This window comes from Corylus avellana, chromosome 4 (assembly GCF_965113065.1).
Source record: "Corylus avellana chromosome 4, dhCorAvel1.hap1.2, whole genome shotgun sequence".
NCBI lineage: Eukaryota > Viridiplantae > Streptophyta > Magnoliopsida > Fagales > Betulaceae > Corylus > Corylus avellana.
This window is the reverse complement of record NC_142493.1, coordinates 27,545,825-27,566,034: the sequence shown is the minus strand read 5'-3', so window position 1 is coordinate 27,566,034 and position 20,210 is coordinate 27,545,825. Positions and strand designations below refer to the sequence as shown.

At 36.2% G+C, this 20,210-nt stretch overlaps 2 protein-coding genes across 2 annotated transcripts; one reads left to right on the top strand and one right to left on the bottom strand.

Moving 5' to 3' along the window:
* Nucleotides 1-7,249: 7,249 nt before the first annotated feature.
* GATA1 (GATA transcription factor 1) lies at nt 7,250-9,128 on the bottom strand. The gene is made up of 2 exons (XM_059592013.2): nt 8,767-9,128; nt 7,250-8,078 (listed from the first exon to the last, which is right to left on the bottom strand). The coding sequence occupies exons 1-2, from the start codon at nt 8,944-8,946 to the stop codon at nt 7,479-7,481; spliced, it is 780 nt and encodes a 259-aa protein (XP_059447996.2). The 5' UTR covers nt 8,947-9,128; the 3' UTR covers nt 7,250-7,478.
* A 2,882-nt stretch (nt 9,129-12,010) lies between these two features.
* Nucleotides 12,011-20,210, top strand: LOC132178654 (protein PAM71-homolog, chloroplastic). The gene is made up of 10 exons (XM_059591134.2): nt 12,011-12,260; nt 12,928-13,087; nt 14,044-14,227; nt 15,103-15,150; nt 16,404-16,500; nt 18,795-18,958; nt 19,089-19,154; nt 19,520-19,570; nt 19,658-19,762; nt 19,842-20,210. The coding sequence occupies exons 1-10, from the start codon at nt 12,140-12,142 to the stop codon at nt 19,905-19,907; spliced, it is 1,062 nt and encodes a 353-aa protein (XP_059447117.1). The 5' UTR covers nt 12,011-12,139; the 3' UTR covers nt 19,908-20,210.

Here is a 20,210-nt window from a genome sequence, read left to right as displayed (position 1 = left end):
CATTTAAAATGAACAGTTCATATCAGGTTGTTATTGAAGTTGATACTTTTTGATTGATATGTTTGTGTGATTATAATGCAAAACTGGACCATGCGGGTTTTTACTTTATAAACTATTGTCAATCGAATAACTTGAACACGTGATTACTTATAATATTGACTCTCAATTCTAATAGGAATGTGAACTCAAATATAAAGTATATGTCACTTTGATGCATTTATGAGTTAAATCTTTCATGGTTAAAATTTTGATGTGTTGGAAGGTCACATATAACATTGTAGGAATACTACTCCTCAAAATGAAATTCATAATCACTTTGAGACTTAATTTTGATTGATATGTTGTCAATCAAATAACTTGAACCCGCAATTGCTTATAGCACTGGCTCTCAATTTTGGAACGAATGTGAACGCAAATGTAAAGTATAGGTTACTTTGATGCATTTAAGAGTGAGACATTTTATGGTTAAAATTATGATGTGTTGGGTCATCACATATAGCATTGTGGGAGCACTACTCAAAATGGAATTCATAATCACTTTGATTGAAACCAAAGAGATAGGAACACACCCGTTAAGATAAATTTAATGAAAATTGATTACTCTAAATCTCGGGCTTGAGTCTTTTAGTAAGGGGTTATTACCTGAAATATGATTTTAAGAGTATGAAAATTATCAAGATATTAAATCGGGGAGTCAAAGATTAAGAGACAATGAAAAAAAAAAAACAATAAATTTATTTTGGCTTTAATTTCACTGTGGATATTTCATGGAATGGTCAAATGCAATTATAACAACTAAAGAGAGCTCCTGATTAATCAAAATAAATACTAAAAGTGCGATTATAACTTTTTAGTTAAATAAGTTGTAGTTAATGGTAACTTAGAACAAATCATGAGATAACAAGTATCCTAAATTCATTGGACCTAGTTTATTTTCCGTATAGGTCCATTTTCAAACTAATTATTACCCTTTTGGGCTTTGATCTAATTGCACAAGGAAAAGAACTCAAAGTGGACGTCAATTCACTGAATTGATGTTGGTGTATGACTTTGATTTTTCAAGTCCTATTAGGTGTTCTCATGGTATTTTTTTTTTTCTAGCCTTAAATAAATATTATTTTTTTTAAAAAAAAAAGACAAAAATAAAAAAATGACACTTATCTCTCTCATTTAATTTTTAAAAATTAATATCCACCTACGACTAAGAATCCACCCAAAAAACACTATCTCGAGAAAAAAGAAAATCATAAGGTCTCGAGAGGGCCCTAGCCATGCACTATCCCGAGGAAAAAGAAAAACCCTATTCAACAATTTGGTGCTATGTTCACATGAAGCTCGTTTCTTTTTCCTAATGGATTAATTCACATATATGTTCCAACAATCAGACAATTGCTTAAAAAAAAAAAAAAAAAATTCACTGATGAATTTATTTTTTAAAATGATTGAACTGGCCAGCCCATGTAAAAAATAATAATTTAAGAGCTTGGGTGGGCCGGGCCGACATTCCGTCGCCACTGCCGCCGCTGCCCACGTCTCCTTTTTCATATTACAGGTGTGAAAACAACTTATTTCTTCTTTATTTTAACTGAGAAATACACTTGCCCAACTATGATTCCTCTTAGAATAAGATAAAATTTTGATTTTTGATTCTATTCCACGCTATTTTTTTTTGTATGGGTTTCAGTGCAATCACCGATTCTTGATTAAGAAAATTAGTTTAATTAACTGACTTTGACCCCTTTGATTAAGGGCTACATCTCCCAAGCTTTACCTTGACTCCACCGTCAACGCGTTAAATCCAAATCCCTAGTCGAATCTTGTTTTTGCCTCCCAATTATTAAAGAAAAATATTATTTGAATTATCACGTGAATTTTAAAAAAGAGTAAAGTCGACTTAATCCCCACAAACTATCATCCCAATAATAATTTACTCTTCAAATTATCAATTGCGACAATTTACCTTTTAAAGTTTTAAACTACCAAAATAATGACAATGCCCCCCAATGCTAACAAAATGATGAAATTACCCCTATAGAATTTTTAATAAGACAACAATACCCTTAAAATTTTGAAAAAAAAATTAAATTTTAGCATTTTATTTTGTTTTATTTTAGTAAAGGTAATTTCTTCATTTTGTTAAAATTTGGGGTACAATGTCATTGTTTTGGTAGTTTGTGGGGTAAATTATTGCAATTGATAGTTTATAGGGTAAATTGTCATTGGGATGATAGTTTGAGGGGATTAAGTGGATTGTACCCTTAAAAAAAAAAAAAAAAAGGAAGATTTATAATTAAACAAAAAGTAAAGCTAATCAGGATTTGTATGCCAACTCCATATGTATTTAGTGGGGCTAATAGTCTTGTGGGTCCTGGACCTTTAACCAGCTCTGTAGGGACCCATTAAGAAAAACCTCAGCCCATTGCGAAATTCAACCAAGATATGTATATCATCATCATCATCAATCATCAACTGCACATGCAAGTGACAAATAAATGGAGATCCACAGGACCACATCCTTGGGTGTGGCCATGAAAGAGTAGGTATGGAGCTCTGAATAAGTTAGGTGCTACCTATAAAAAAAGAAAAAGAAAAAAAAAAAAATCACAAAGACCTGTTTGAGTTGAATAGGCACGTAAGCATTGTGAAAGAAAAATTTAATTTTTAGCATTACTCTATAGAAATTCTAACAATACTAACCTGTAAATTGGGCTCACAAGTGGGTATGGTTGAGTTTGAATTTTGGAAACCTAACATATATAGGTTAATAAGTAATTGGAACAGTTAAAAGGGAATTTTGACGCCTCGGGTAGCAGGTTGGTTAAAAGGGAATTTTGATGTTGCAGTGAGAGGCTCATTTGCTGTTGTTACAGCGGTGATCAGTGATGAAAATGGTTCCATTTTTGCAGCTGCTACTCAGAAACTAGTTTCCACAAATGTTTTGTAAGGTGAAGCTCATGCAACCCTTTTGGTGGTTCGTTTGGCTGCTTCTTTGAGTTTGGGTCTTCTCTCGGTAGAAAGAGATGCTCTCCTTGTTATTTTAGTTATTAATAACCCTGCTCTTTTTTCTTATTGGTCTTTTGCAAACTATATTTCGGATATTAGTTTAGTTTTTTCTTCATTTCAAAGTTAGAATGCTTTGAAAGTGTCTCGATATGCCAATTTTAGGGCACATGCTTTAGTTAAATTGGCCGCTTCCAATTATGTTTTTGGAAGCATTCTCATAAGATTTCTCATTCTCTCTTCCATTTGGATCAAAAACAAGAAAGATCCTCCCCTGTATCATTTTTCTTTATTCAATTAGAAAAAAGAAAAAAAAAACAAAAAAAAAGTAATAGAAAGAGTATTTGCACAAGGATTCTATTAATGAAGCATGCAATTAGGGACTAAATCATAAATTTGATTCCATAAATGACTGACAAAAATCTATTATCCATCCAGAAGGTTTTATTGATTGCCTAATCCCCTATGAGAAGAAAATTGTAATTTCAATCGACAAAGACGGAGTATTAGACTTGTTATTCTTCTATCTCTTATCCATCTTCCATCACGTTGGTTTTACAAATTTAATGCTAAATTTAAAGAAGAAAAAAATATCGATAGAAATAGATGAGAGACACAGAAATTCTCAATACTGTAACATCAAGCAACCACTATGATGAAATTAAATTGTTAGTGGAATCGTACAAATGACACTAGATAAATGAGATGGATGGAGTTGGACCACATTCATATATGTGAATGGGAGTTTTTATCCATACATCTCCACTCTTATGCTAGTCTTTTACTTGTAGTGTGAACAACAATTAGCCTTTGAAAATCTGTATGCTTCTTTCAAGCATACAAAGTGTGGAATCAAATCAAACCTAATTAATGTTATCTTAATTTAAAATGATTAATATATCATCACAAATCTTATTCTGTCACTACAAAATGTTTTCTTTCTACTCTTTTTTTTTTTTTTTTTTTTTTTTAATATATTATTTTACCATTTGATCCGGGAGAGATGTTGTCTATTACATGAGAAACACAATGCGAAAGAAAACACTCAAACTCTCAAAAGAACTCTTATTATTCATGGTTCTCACAAAAGAGATGATTGCTCTTTTTATGGATGAATGAAGAAAGAAAAAAAAAAGAAAGAAATCTCTACTTGTTGTATAGATAACTTATTGTGCTTTGGATTAAAGCAGAGTCTAGACGGTATTTGTTGGTTTTTAAAGTTCTTTTTATTGTTGCTAACTGATAGATTATCTATTAAAAAAACTAGTTGATTCATCTAATTATCTTTTTTCTTTTAAATAATTACATCTATTCATAGCCATTAGTCTGCACATAACATGGTACATCAAAGGAATTCGTTTGATGAAATCCCACATTGGGTAGAAATAAACTTTAATTTTCCTCTCTTTTGGTGGGTAGGAAAGGACATAAAGTAAGACATGAGACATGAGAGATCCACACGTTTTGTTTGTGGCGAGGTATGGGGAGGGTAGGCAGCATAGGAAAGTGGAAGACACGTATAACGCTGACATGGCACCGACCAACCAATTCAGAAAGAAGCCATCTTTAATTAATCCGACTCAAGGAGTTGGAAAGTAGAGAGCATGACTCAAATTCAAAATGTTGGCCAATGCCCTTGTCAATGAAAAAGATTCCCTTATGATCTGCTAAGGTGGCTATAACTCTAGATTCTCGATTAATAAAAAAAAAAAAAAAAAAAAAAAGAAGTCTTATCGCCTTATCGGGCTCGAGCTGATTGAGTATTCAATTAGAACTTGACTCGAGACTGAACAAAACTTCAAACTCAGCTTGAATTTGAGCCAAATTCGAATCCAAATCTGATGCGACTGAACCGAACTCAAACGTGTAATACTTGACTCAGCTCGGCTCAACTACAAACCTAAATGGTATTTTTACACTTAAACAAATGTTATTACTTTTTTTTTTTTTTTTTTTTTTCTTTCTTAATAGTAAAAATTGAATTCATGGTCAATACACACAAGTAGGAAACAAATGTTGCACTTCTATAATTATTTCTCTTTTGTTTCGGTGGGAATGACTACAGTTCGGGTTGCAAACATGTCAAGCTAGATGAGCAACAAATCCATCTAAATTAACTATTTTTATTGACTGATCAAGTTTTTCATTAAATTAGGTCGAGAAAATTGAGATGAAATGTATTCAAAATGTATGTGAGAATATAGACTTAAAAAAGTTTTACTCCAAATAAAGTTGGAAGAATTTTCTGTCCAAAATACTTGTGAAGATATAAACAGAAAAAATTTTCTTCAAATTAGGTCGAATGAATTTTCTTCAATCTTGTCTATTAAGCTGAAGTGTGTCCAAAATGCATGTGAGAGTATAAAAATTGGGAAAAAGTGCTTCTCCAAATTAGGTTGGAATACTTTATTTCAATCTAGCATATTAAGCTGACATGTATCCCCAAAATAGATGTAATTCTTATATGCATTTTAAAAAATGGATAGGAGAATTAGATACTCTATTAAAAATGCATATGATAATCAAATGCATTTTAAACATATGTCAATTTAATAACTATGGTGTATGAATCAATTTGAAAGAAAACTATATTGTAAGACCATTTCAATTTAACAATCTTTTCCCCCCCTATGAGAAACACCGTTTAAGTTATTTTTGAGTGTTTTGTGCAACGAAAAATATTGGTCAACCACAAAATAAAAATAACCTTCGTAAGGCATAAAATAGTTTACACTTCTCTTCTTCGTAAACCATTATTCGTCACTCTCTCACAATCCCGAGCAAGCTCTCTCACAATTGTCTACTCAAACTACAAACAATATGAACATGTAATTGTACTGAATCTTAATTCCACCCCCAAAAACTTTATATTCTCAATCTCTCTTTATCGACAAATCCTTTTCACTATCTTGCTCTTTCTCACAGTTCCTCAAATTATATAAAAATATAAAAAAAAACATTTGGCAATTTTTAATATGAGCCAAACGCCAAAAAATATTTTCAAACCATTTTCAGGGTTGCAAACAACCAGCGAAAAATGTATACTTTTTCCGAAAAATATTTTCAACCGAGTATTTTTGGACCAAAAATATTAAACAAACGGGCCTCAAATTGTAAACCATTTGAAGAAGCAGTGTGCAGAACCATCACCCCCACTTGGTTAGATTCCCATACATTTACTCTAGCGCAGAATGTGTCACCATCAGTTTTGCCTTGCCCTTTCGAAACTTACGATCTAATTGTTCATAAGGCAACGTGAAAGAAAAGGAAAGGAATAATGCTTCCGACTTGTGAAACGCTTCAAGAGAGGAAGTCAATTACAAGTCTTGTCCTTTCCTTCTAAGAACAAAACAATTTCCATTCCTTTTCCTCATTCCTCCTGTGAAATGTTGGGAAGTCAACACTGCCTCCTAGTGTCCAACTAGAATCATCCATCAGAATCATTTTTCACCAATTAATCCAATGGAGAATTTCAATCACAAACCAAGCCTTCAAAAAAGTATGCCAACTATTTCTTTTCATGATCTAAACATTGAGAGAGATTCGTCTGAAAACTGCACCTCAACTCTGCTCTTGACAGGGAAGACCGTTGAACGCAAACCAACCTTCCGAGCAAGCAATTTTCTGCAGATTCATAACAATGTTGGCTGTATGTTTATACAACATGTGTTGCTTTGAGTGACCAAAACCCTAGCAATGAACGTTAAGAAAACAATAGAGAACCACCCTTTGGATCTTCTTTTGTTAAGCTTAAGCCTATGCTGCTCCTTGTAATGCATGCATGCCATACGACAATTCTGATAGATTCAGGTATACGCTTTCCAATGACGCACATGCCACAGCATCTAAATACTGAGAGAGTTTAGAATAATTTTACCAGTCCATTCATCTGCACCGACTACTCCTCGATTCTTCCATTGAACGACTCCTTCATTGACGCCCACATGCTGCTGCCTAGAAGTTGCAATTGAACAATGCTTTGGCATACAAATAAAAACTTTCTAAGACAAAGCACAATATACAACACACGTCAGAACACCAACAAGCCAAAAAAGCGAGCCATGAAGAAGAAAAACTTACAATACCCTGTATTGGTATTTAAGAAGCAAAAAGGATTTCATCCATCCATCCATCAAAGCTAAGTTAGTTCAAACTAATCAAGCTTAACAACCACTTCTCTCAACCAAAGCCTCCAAATGCAGCATTCCACAATAGTTTTCCCCAATTCCATCATCTCCAAACCAAGCAATAGAGCAAAAAAGAATTAAATTGGGCAAAAGCCAAAGAACACTATCTTGTGTTTCTAGTCTATAGCATAACCAAACACACTAAAGACCAAAAATTCCCCCAACACAAAAAGAACTTTCACTAACTATCTAACCCCCGCATTACAACAAACCCCTAACTCCTACCTATGCTAAAAATGTGACAAATATAAGATTAAAGTACTAGCAAACTCACCACTATCCTATCCTACCCTACCCTTTATCCACAGGCTTCACTACCATTCCAATTCCCATCCCCATCCCCGTATACTTGTGCTTCCTCATCTCCAGTATCTTCCTGTGCGAATTCGAATGCTCCTCTGCTGAGTACGTTGGGCTGCTGGCCGGGCGGTACTCGGGCACGAGCCGGCCGGACTTGTACCGCACTCCGCAAGCATTGCAGAGCGTTTTGGGCCCGGCCGGCCCCGCCCGCCATTGTGGGGTCTTTTCCGCCCCACAATGCTGACACTTCCTCCCAATCGTGGTGGCGGACACCGGTTTGGGCTTCCTACTGGGTTGCTGGCGGGTCCACCAGTGCTGCAGCTGGCACGGCATGTCGCGGCGGCGCGTCCGACGTCGCTTGCTGCGCGCACGCACGGGCACCTTGAGGCTGCCGCAGCAGCTCATAAGAGTCGTGCTGTTACTGTTGCTGTTGTTACTGTGGGTGCTGGTGGTGCTGCTCTCAAGTACCGACACGGGGCTGTGGTGCTTGGATAGGCTTCCCGGGTGCCCCGAGAGGATGTCGACGAATGTTTCCACTTCGGGGAACGAGTCTTTGTTCGATATCCATTCTAGTTCTTCCTCTGCTATCTCCTGCGTGCACCAGAGATACCATTAACAAAAAAAAAAAAACAAAGCTATAATGTTTGACAAGGTAACTCGGGCGAGTCAATTTTGCAAAATGAGATGGGGGATTTTTCTAATTTCTGAATTTGGAGGGCATTAATTATATTTCGTAGCGTCCATATTAGACAGGACAGCTGGAGAGAATGTTCCATAGAAGGATGGAATGGGTAATTCTGTCTTTTTGCATGCTTTTACGTTAAAAAAAAGGGTGGTGGGCGAATATGATTGAATTTCGTGGGACATTTTTCGGCACAACTCCAATCCCGTGACTGTGAGCAACAGCTCACGATATTTTTTAAGACCACAATTGGAGTTTCGAATTGTCAGGAATGCCCCTGAGCTACCAAGCCAACTAGGTGGTGTGATATTTATTCGTTTATACTCCGGTCTAGGGTTACAAGGGGGCTAAATTGTCTTTCGCACAACCAGCTACCTCCCAGTCTTCGAAGCCACCACCTTTGACTCGGCCGAGACACTACGAAACAAGTTCGACTAGAAAATGAAACTGGCCCGAGTCAACTCGGTCAGACCGAGTCACCAAACATGCACCCATCCCCCTACACGACCGAGTCACCACCAGACTCGTGACTTTCCTCCCAGAACAGCCCCCTCCCCCCAAATAAACACCTAGAAAATGACCCATAAAACAACTTACAGGGAACAGACGGCTGGAATCGTCTGGGCGTAAAACGTCGAACGGCGCCGGTTCAGGGCCATTTGGGTCAAGCGAAGCAAGAAGCCTTTTGGGTTTTTCTTCTTCGTCGTCTTCCTCGCCTATGTCGGACGCGAAGTCCAGAAAGTCGTCCACAAGGCAAGCCGTGTCAGGAGCTTCCATTTCTACGGAGATAGAGAGAAACCAAACCCAACAGAGAGCTTTTTCTTCTTTCCTCAGAGAGACAGACACAGAGCTTTTTCTCTTTCTTTCTTTTGGCTATTATTATCACGATGCGTTGAGGGTTTTTGGGTGAGAACGAAGGGACGTCGATTTTTGGATTATTTTTTTGTTTGTCGCTTTTTCTTATAATTTCCCCTTTCCTGAAACGTATACATGGTAAGTACTACCCCGCGGTAATCCCCACGGGCTTTCCCATGCACCTCCACCGTCAAGGCTCCGGAAAGCACAAAGGGACAAGCGGTCCGACCTTAAAGGTAACCACAGCCGTCGATGACTTTAAAGTGGGTCCATTAGCGGTAATAATGAGTGACAGAGCAGTACACCGTACTTTTGTGTGAACGCTATGAATAATTATTACACATGAGAGATTTACCATATTTGTAATTATTCTGCCCAATAATGGTGTGTATAAGGATACAGACGTAAATATGGGGAATGAGGAGGGGCATTATAGGGAGAATAATTATGATTTCTTTAGAAAGAAATAAAAAAACAAAAGGACGGTCCCGTTGCGTGGACGACCTTAACGATGCCTCATCGCCTTCCCAATAGGCTTCCAACGTACACGTCAGAACACCAATGGGAGAAAGCCACGTGGAGAAATAATGGTTTTTGAATTTTGAAAATCTTTGACCCACCAGCATAGACACCGCACGTGGCGGCGATGATCTTGATGATAAAATAGAGAGTAGCAGTTGATGCCTCCACTCACAGCCCGTCCTTTTCTGGTTACTGTGCTCCAATTGGCTGAGTGGTGGGACCCGGTGCGTGCTTCTATTTGCATGTGTATTGTGGGGTCCACCCACGTTGCCAATTGAGTAAGAGTAGGTGGATTGGATAGATACGAAGGGAAGACAACGCACTTGTCACGTTCTCTCTAATACGTGCATGTCACGTGCATCATTGTTCATTAAAAATCCCATGAATTAATTCTCCAATCTTTCCTAATTGCCATGGGATTTTTCTTTGTGAGTACACCTAATTGAAATATATATATATATATATATATATATGTAAAAGCTGTAATTGAAATATTGTATTCAATATTCGGGTCCATTCGAATCGTACCTATTATACTTGGACTAAACTTTGTAAGCAAACAAGAATAAACTTAAACCAGTATAAAAGAAATTGACATGATTAAAAAATGTTGAATGAATTATGATTCGATTATGAAAAGGATGTTGGTAGAAATTGAATGAAAACAAAGTTAAGGTTCATAGCAAGCCACTTCGTTGTTTATAGGTATAGACAAGACAAGCCATGTGATTCTTTAAGAAAGATACACCAACCTTTCATGAATGCAATAATGCTTCCAGCTTGGTTCTTGGTTTTTGCACTTCAAGACTACACCGTTTTGATTCCTGAACTCTCTCAACTGTAATTTTTTGTGGATTATTATGGTTTTTTACTTCTACAATCAATAGAAAGTGAATGCCTCGCCAGCACACACAGTGTCCTCTTCATTGGACTTAATGAAAGCTCTAAGAAAAGTTTTATATATATATATATATATGGGAGAATTCTTGTGTTTTAACTTTTAAGTTATTTGTTAATGCTTTGTTTTAAATAAAGAAAACAAATTTGTTAACAAAAATAGTCATGTGGGCTATCCTAGTTTTAATTCATATCTATATATTGGTAGAACAATTTCCCACTTGAGGGCGGGAATAGCTTTGATGCTTAAGTTAGTGATTTTTCCAAATAACAATAACAACTCGATTGATAAAGAGACTATTTCTTTTACATGGATAAATGCCTCCTTATATAGAAGGATAAGGCGGTTCGCATCGAATAACATCTTCTGATTCTCGAGATTGGAATAATTTATAATCCTGAGAATTCCAAAATTTGGGCGTTATATTAAAGATTTGTTTATCAGCCTTGAACGATCACGGTGGATTCTCAATACTGGATTCTTATAACGACTTTCGAGGACACGTAAGTTGCACAGATGCCCAAGTGCCTTCTTTCTGACATAGCAATAAAAGTTACAATTGAATGCTAGTAGGCATATTGCCGAATTACCTTAATCTTGTATGCCTTTATCTTTTGTCTAAAATGAACTGGAGAGGATCTAGTTGATGGCTAAGATCTCTCCATAGAGATCCTAAGGTCAACCCGCCATGTGGCATATTAAAAAAATAATATTATTTTACTTTTAAAAATAAATAAAAAACAAAATAATAAAAAATTAAAAACAAATATAAAAAAAAAAAAAGGGTGGCCAGCCACCCCATGTTGACCACAGGAGGTGGCCGGCCACCACATTTTGGAGCATGGGGGTGGCGGCGCCACCCCCACGGGCCATGAGGGTGGCTTTGGCCACCCCCAACCGGCCCATGGGGGTGGCCGACGCCACCCCTAAAGGCCCTTGGGGGTGGATCGGCCACCCCCAAGGGCCATGGGTTCACTTTTTTATATTTGTTTTTAATTTTTTATTATTTTGTTTTTTATTTATTTTTAAAAGTAAATTAATAAAATAATATATGTTTTTTTTAATACACCACGTGGCGGGTTGATGGCCTTCGGATCTCTAAAGAGAGATCCTAGCCAACAACTGGATCCTCTCCAGTCCATTTTGGACTGGAGAGGATCCTTGTCCTTATCTTTTATATTTCTTATTATTCTGCATTTATATATATTTTTATATTTTCGTATTATAAAATCTTTCATGGTATCAAACCAATAAACTGGGCCCTGGGGGATAAAAAAAAATTCATTATAAGTCGCACGCACTTTTTGGGCCATTATTCCCGCAACCTGACTCAACCAGTCAACTCTAATGGTAGGAATCCTAGAAAACTACTACAGTACAAGCTAGGCCCAAAAGCTCGGCCCAAATTAACTAATTTTCCGCTCTCGCCGTCCTCAGCAATACGGCGCCGTAATAAGTTTAAGATCCCAGAACGTCGTCGTTGCGTCATCTCCGACATTACACACGTGGCAGCCTACAAGAGCAATCAAAATATAGCAGGTAACGTAGTTTCTACTTGCTCAGCTGGGCAACGGTTTTTCCTCAGATTTGCAAAACCCAGAACCCACAAAACAGGGAAAAAGAAGCACAGTAGATTTTGAGGTTATGAAAGTGGGTGGACATGAAATTGTAAGAGCAGTTTAGGAAAGAAAGAAAATGAAGGGGTTGGTGCTTCATACACCTTTCATTACAAGAGGGAAGAAGCTTCCTTTGTTAGCTTTGGTAGACACTCTACCATGCGCTGCCACTATATCTAGAAAGGCCATCTCACCCCCATGTAAGTTCTTCTCAAACTTTTGTCAGTTAGCTATATTTGTATTGTTTTTGGCACAGAATTAAGTAGTTGAGACTTAATTATTCATATTGGTTTAGTTTAGAATGAATTTTGGATGAAATTTCACTTTTATAACTTTAGTATTTAAGTAAAAAAGGGTTGGTAGGATTTGAGGATTTTGTTTTTGTGTGGTTATGTTAGATGGATTTTGGTGGAATTTGAGCTATCTGGGTTGGGAGAATTTTGATTAAATTTGGGCATGAATTAACTTTGTACTGTAAAACTTAAGTGTTACATGCACTTTGATGTTGGTGGGGAGAGTAAGTGGAGCTACTGGACATGAATTAGTTGCTGTGGAAGTTGCTTATTTGATTTAGATCAATTGCATGGGGATTTTTGGTTCACTGCAAGATGATGCACTTACTTTGACAGCAGTTGAATCAATCCACACACGGACTTGCATTGTATGGACTATAATTTCAATTTATGTAAATCTAGTCACAGCTCTTGTCCCTAAGTAGTTGGGGTAATAAATATTTAGGTTCTGTTGAGTGTATCATTCCTTCTAGTGTTGAAGCTCAAGTTCTTTATCTTAGTTGATTCTAGCATCTCTGAAGGTTATCATTGTACCTTTCTTGTTTGAGTAACATATTGCCTAACTGATTGATAGTAAGATGTAGAGAGATATCAAGGTTGAATTTGGTTTGCGGCACAGTCCGAGCCCAGGCATCAAATGTCAGTATCGGATCTGAGGGCTATGAAGGCCGGGGAGAAGAAGACAACCAAAAAATCTTTGCCAATGGTCCACCAAGTGATAGTTCATCTGACATGTGAGTTATATTAGATTGGTTTAATATTAGTGATGCTAGAAGATGGTAATCTTTTAAGGGTTTTTTGTTTTTTTTTAGATTGACTTTTGAGATGATGCTACTTTTTGTCTTAGATGCTAGTTTACCTCTTTTGATTTTGAAACTGATTCCGCGCTGTAGAATTCTTGTACCTGTGGTTGTTACTAAAATTTGAGGCATTCCTTCTATCTTTTAAAAATTGGTCAAATAATTTGGAGGATATAATCAAATGTAAGAATTATTAAGTTACCTTGCTTTAATATTTTTTGTTCCCGAAATGTAACAACTTCAAGTCCAGAATGGAAGCTAGTACTTCTTCTGCAATGTGTAATACTTACATATATATATATATATATATATATATATATATATATATATATATATATATTAAAATAAGTATTACACATTACAAAAAATATTAAAGCAAGTATATATATATATATTTTAAAACGTTAAGTGAAATTTGTTATTTTGTTTGAATAAGTAGAAAAGTAGCTTCTCCATTGTTCTCCACTCTATAGAAATATGTCATATGCATGTTATTATTGGAAATATAAACTGAATATATTTTGACCTTACTTTTTCCCCTTTCGTGGATCACAAAATTGCAAAGCATTAAGTGAAGTTCCAAATGTCTTTGGAACCTACTTTACATTCTGCTAGAGATCTGATTGTAAGTTTGCTCAGATAGAATTTAATTTTAAGCTTGAATCGAAAAAGCACACTTGCTCTGAGTACTTAAAGATCCTTAATGTTCACACCTTGTTTACACACACACTGTACACACACACACATACACAATTTTTCTATCTTGTTGAATTGCCTTATATGTCATCTATTTCAATGCATTTGAAATTTGTATGTTAATCTGCTAATGGACCATTATGGCCAACTTAGTTCGGTTCATACTCATGTATATATCTTTCTCAATTTGGCAGTGGGAGGCATCCTAATCGAATACCTTATCCTTTGTCAATTGCTCTTGTGCTGTTTGCATGTGCTTTAGTGTTTTCGCTGGTTGCCTTTGTGAAAGGAGGACCTTCATCACTCTTAGCAGCAATTGCAAAGTCAGGCTTCACTGCTGCATTTACATTGATATTTGTGTCTGAAATTGGAGACAAGGTAAACAAAATAGCATAGACTAGATGATATGTCGTCTTTTCTGTTGAAAATTCATTCTAATGGGAAAATAGTTCAATTTATGTACGGCCGTGAGTGCATTCGTCTTTCTCTTGGGTAGTAAAGTGATTGTATATTGGATAATTCATTTCTTGAGAATATCTAGAACTATGTTCCTCAAATAAAAATTTAATTCCAAATTTTGGAGGATTTGGTTCACAGCAAATTGAAACTATCATGTGTCTCTGCTGGAAAAGAAGAAAAAGGAAAAGCACTTCTGTTTTGTAACAGTTTAAACTTCAAATGTTTTTCTTTTCCTTGTCGCTGTCATTCTTTTTTTATGTTATTGCACCCTTATCTGTTAAGGTGGGCTAATAATTTCAATGCAAATTTTCTTTTAGTATAATCTTTATTTCTAATCCTTTATAGATGGCTTTTCTTTTTGGACATAGGCATTGGATTAATATATGGAAATAAACATAGTTGATCCCAAATACTTGGGATGGCTTTTATGCATTAAGTAGACTTGAGATTTATTTTACTCAGTGTAATATTTGTGTTGTTTCACATATATTATATATTTATATCTTGAGTTTTATTGTCTTCCCACATAAGACAGCAGTTTTTTTTTTTTTTAATTGTCTTCTTACTTTTCAAAAAAAAATTTATTGTCTTCTCAATGTCTCCATTTAATCACTTTATTTGGCTGATAAAAATGTAATTATTATCATTAAGATTTGAAACCTAAAGTGTTACTTGCGATTGGAAGGCTAACCCCCCCGGGGCCCTTTTGATTTTTCCTTCACTCCATAATATTTTTTTTATGCTTAATTCTAGAATAAAAAATGAGCCTTAATTTACTTGTTGTCAATTGGCAGACATTCTTCATTGCTGCACTCCTGGCCATGCAATATGAGAAAGGACTGGTACGATCTCTCCAAACTTTTCCTCTCTCTCTCTCTCTCTCTCTCTCTCTTTCTCTCTCTCCACATATATCTCGTGTGTGTTTGTGTCTACATCTCTCCCTAAATATGTCTATGTCTACATACCCTCTAATGTTGTTCACTCACATTCTTTCTTGTTTTATTATTCTTCACATTCTTCATCCTGTATTTATATCTATTTTCCATTTTTAATTGAATGCAACTTAAGTTATATATATAGAGAGAGTTCTGCCTATTCTTCCAGAAGAAATAGAAAGACTTGCTGATCGAGGTCTCCAAGCATGAAATTTTATAAGGGGCATTTGAATATTTCTGCTGTTGACTATTTGCTTGGGACATAGAAGGAGAACAAAAGGCTTCTTTTTTTTTTCCTTAGATATTAAATTTTTTCTAGGAGAGGATAGAATGGAAAAACATGAAGATGTTCAGTCGTTTAAACCTTTTCTTTTTCAGCTTTACTTTTCATATAGTTCTTGCACTTGTTTGTAGTTTCTTTTTGTGCATTCTTCTTTGATAAATTTGTATCTATTTTGTCATCAATTGATTTTTTTAACGGCTCATTGATGCGGAGTGAAAGCATTCTTAATTGAATCATAAGTTCCTGTTTGATCAGCAACAAAAGGCAAGAAAAAAAAATTGAATGACAAAATTATGGTCAATTACTATCTAAGATAACACTTTGTCATAGTGTCATTGGCTTTGGCCATATTAAACATTCTAGTTTGAATTAAAAAAAAAAAAAAAAAAAACCTTAAAAAAGGCTTATGCTTTTTATTTTTATTATTATTTTTTTGAAGATATTGGGGGTCAAACTTGTGTTTATATATTATTGTTTTTCATATTTTTTCCCTGAATTTTACCCCCGCAGGGTGGGGTGGGGTGGGGGAGTGGCTCCAAATATTAGTAATCCTAGATCGTATGCAGACATAATAGTTTAGATTTTCCTAGAAAATAATCTTCTTAATTCTTAAGTTTACACCAATTTCTTAATGCCTTGATTATTACTTGGATTAGGGTTGCATTTTTGTTATACAGAAATGTTGTGACGTTCATGCACCCTACTACTTTAAGGTGAATGTATTATGTACTATCTCTGAAATCAACTTATGAGATCAACTAAATGTTTACTGTATTGCAGACAATGTTTAATAATGTCCAGAAGCAGATTTTTCATTGAATGATAGAAGTGTAATTTGAGAGGTGTTGTTCTCACGTGGTATTTAATCATTGACCAGGTTTTGTTGGGGTCAATGGGCGCTCTTGCACTTATGACCGTGCTATCTGTTGTAATTGGACGGATATTTCAGTCCGTGCCTGCTCAATTTCAGACCAGTAAGTTGTATTCATGAGCATCAGTCATCTTGACCATATTTGCTTATATGTGTAATTATTCTTCAGTTGAAAAACAGCTAACAATTTGAGCATAGAGGCCATCCAATTGTATTTCTAACACTACATTTTCTTCTTAAAATATTATCATAGCATGCGATGTGTTGATTTTTCACTGCTTATGTATTTTGCCCAATCTTCCACTATATCTGTATTAGATCATTGCAGTGTCATCTTTTTCTATATGTCTTCAACCAATGTCCATTATGGACTTTCTCTTGTGAATTGTTTTCCCTTTGGGCTGGTGCAATAGTTGTCTCTGTTGCACATTAGTCATCCTTCGATGGCAGGCTGACCAGAGGAAGACACACCAGGATCCTGCTTCTATCTCATCAGTTTAAAATATTCATGTATGAAAAAGAAAATCAAATTGCAGTTTAATCTTTTAAAATGTAGCTGGCATTGTTTGATACATTACCTTATTTAACGAAGGCTTGATTTGGATATTCTTGGACTTGATCTTCTCAGCTATAGTATCTTTTCTCTGCCCTTGAAATATTTGGGACTTCCTCTGGATGCTTCCTTTAAATAAAAAGCTATTTGGGATGGGTTGTTGAGAAATGGAAAAAAGATTGGCTAGTTGGAAGAAGATTTACTTGTCTCAGAGAGCTTGCCTAAACTAATCAAGAGTACGTTCCTATGTACTTTACGTCCCTTTTTCCTTTGCCAGCCGGTATAGCTAGAAGATTGAATGTCTTCAAAGAGACTTTGTTTGGGATGGAATGGGCAGTGCACCTAAGTTTCATTTAGTGAACTAGAAGACTATCTGCTCCTTAGTTCCTAAAGGAGGCTTAGGAGTTAAAAACCTCATGTTGTTCAATAAAGCTTTACTCAATAAATGGCTTTGGTGATATGTGTAAGAGGTGTCTTCTCTATAGAGTCGGGTGATTGCTGGGAAATATGGGTTCCATAGAGGTGGTTGGTTCTTAGTGGAAGCTCGAAGGCCCTACGGGGTGTGTTTTTGGAGGAATATACAGAATGTATGGGAGGATTTTTCCAACTTTGTCTCCTTTGAGGTTGGGATGGGTGCCGCACTTGCTTTTGGCATGATGTTTGGTGCGGAGAAGCTGCTCTCAAGACTATATTTCTAGACCTTTATTCGATAGCTCGTCACAAAGAGGCTATGGTGTTAGATTATTTGTGTTCCTTCGGCATTTCTTTCCATTGGAATCCAAGTTTTACAAGGGCAGTTCAGGTTGGGAGTTGGAATCTTTAGTTCTTTCCTCAATCTGTTATACTTCTCGAGAACTCATTTGGGGTAGGCAGATAGAATGTTGTGGACTCTAGTTAGTAATCATGACTTTAAAGTGAAGAACTATTATAAAACTTTATGGGCCGGAGATCCTTGTCCTTTCCTTTGGTAAAGTGTTTGGAAGGTTAAGGCTCTGTCTCCCAAGCTTTCCTCACGGTGGACAATCTTAGAAGGCGGGGTTTCACTATTATCAATTGGTGTTTCATATGCAAAAAGAATGAGGAGGCCGTGAATTACCTCCTCATCCACTGTGAGTACACCAGTGACCTTTGGTACATGGTTTTCAACTTATTCTGAGTTTCGTGGACTATGTCTAGCAACATCATAGAGCTCCTACATTGTTGGAAGATTCAAGGGTAGGGACATTCCAAAGAGGCTATCTAGAAAGTCATTTTTGCATTCTTAATGTGAAACATTTGGAGAGAAATTAATCAGCGCCTTTTCGTGGACTGTGAGCAAGACCCTTGTGCTTTATTTAAAATCCTCTTTTTGAGATCTCTCTTATATTGGGCCGTAGTTTATGTTCCTGCTTTCTCCTCTTCGATTCTTTTAGATCTTGTCAACTTTTTAGATTTTAGACGCCTTTAGTGTGGTTGTCTCTCTTGTATGCTTTGCATGTATGAGGGTTTTGCCTCTTGTCAATAAATTATTATTTGTAAAAAAAAAAAAAATCTCTTAGAAAAGCCTCGAATCTGAGTGTCATTGCCCCCAAAGACCACTACAATGGTTATCCATTATAAATTTAGGCATCTAGGTGGATATATCTTTTGCTTTACTAATTGGTGAAGTATGGTAACTATGTCAGTGGCAGAAGTTGATTTAATAATATCATCGACAGTTGCTCATGTCTTTATCTGAATAAATCTATATACATCAAATTGCACATCTTCAAATTCGTTTCATTCAAATATAATATTTTTGTCCCGATGAACCACTGGTCTCTCATTTTTCACATGAAAATTTCATTCTGTTGTCATCCAAACAGCATTGCCAATTGGAGAATATGCAGCCATAACACTTTTATTGTTCTTCGGCCTTAAATCAATAAAAGATGCATGGGACCTTCCATCAAATGTAGTTCAAAGTGGTGGCAAGAGCAACCCTGAACTTGATGAATTTGTTGAAGCTGAGGAGCTTGTCAAAGAAAAGGTAATCTTAGCCTGCATATAATGGGGCTTTAGTCCATGGTTCATTGCTCTCCCAATTATCTTGGCAGACCGTAATTCTGTCTAACTATTCAAATAGCTGATACCTACAAATGTACCTTTTTTCCCTTCAGGCGTCAAAAAAGCTCTCTAATCCATTTGAAATTGTCTGGAAGTCATTCAGCCTCGTATTCTTTGCGGTTAGTTCTTTTGTCCTTATTTGCAGTCATTTTTTATCTAGGTGAGGCTTTAATTACTTTGATCAGTTGCAAACATGGAAAACTTAATTGATTAGCTCAGACTCCATAATTTTTGCACTTGGCAACCATTAGCATTGCATCGGTATAAAAATTACCATCATTTTACCTGGAATCTATAGATCTTTTCAGAACGTTTTATGCTTCACTTTTTTTTTTTTCTTGATAAAAAGGCAGAAGGCCATTGGTAACTTGATGCATGTACAGAGTGTGGAACAATGAGAACTTCATCTGGGTATATTTAGGGTTAATAAGTTTTACATCTTGAACTACACATTACAAATTTAGTATCTTGTGATTGCTTCTAGGAATGGGGAGACCGCTCAATGCTTGCAACAATTGCTCTTGGTGCTGCGCAGGTATGATTTTCTCAATTTCCAAACAGAAACATCACAATTCCATATTTATACATAAACCAGAGCTCCTCACCCGTCTCTTTTCTACAGTCCCCATGGGGAGTAGCAGGTGGAGCCATCGCTGGACACCTACTTGCAACATCTATTGCTATTCTAGGAGGAGCTTTTCTCGCCAACCACATTTCTGAAAAACTGGTAAAAGCTACAAACTGTTACTTGCGGTTAAGAACTGTTGCATTTTGATATCTTTGCAACTCACTCAATCCTCAATCAGGTTGGCTATTTGGGAGGAGCACTGTTCCTAGTCTTTGCTGTGGCCACATTCTTTGGAGTTTTCTAACAAAGTCTTCTCAAGCCACCAGTGAGAGACGGCCAGACGGAGAGGTCAGCCTCAACAGAACCGTGCCATCAACAGCCCACACAGAGTTACTTGCTAAAGCAAAGAGGTAGCATAAGGAACTTTAGATTTATTGTATGAGAGGCATATAAAACACTTCATAAGGCTCATGGTTGATGACTTGTAAGTCATGCTTGATAGAGAGATTTGTAAGATAACTAGGATCTTTGAGAATTCTGGGTCATTTAGAAAGAAAAAGATTTTGTACTGTGATTCTTCTAAGACGCTGGTTTCTCTATTATTGTC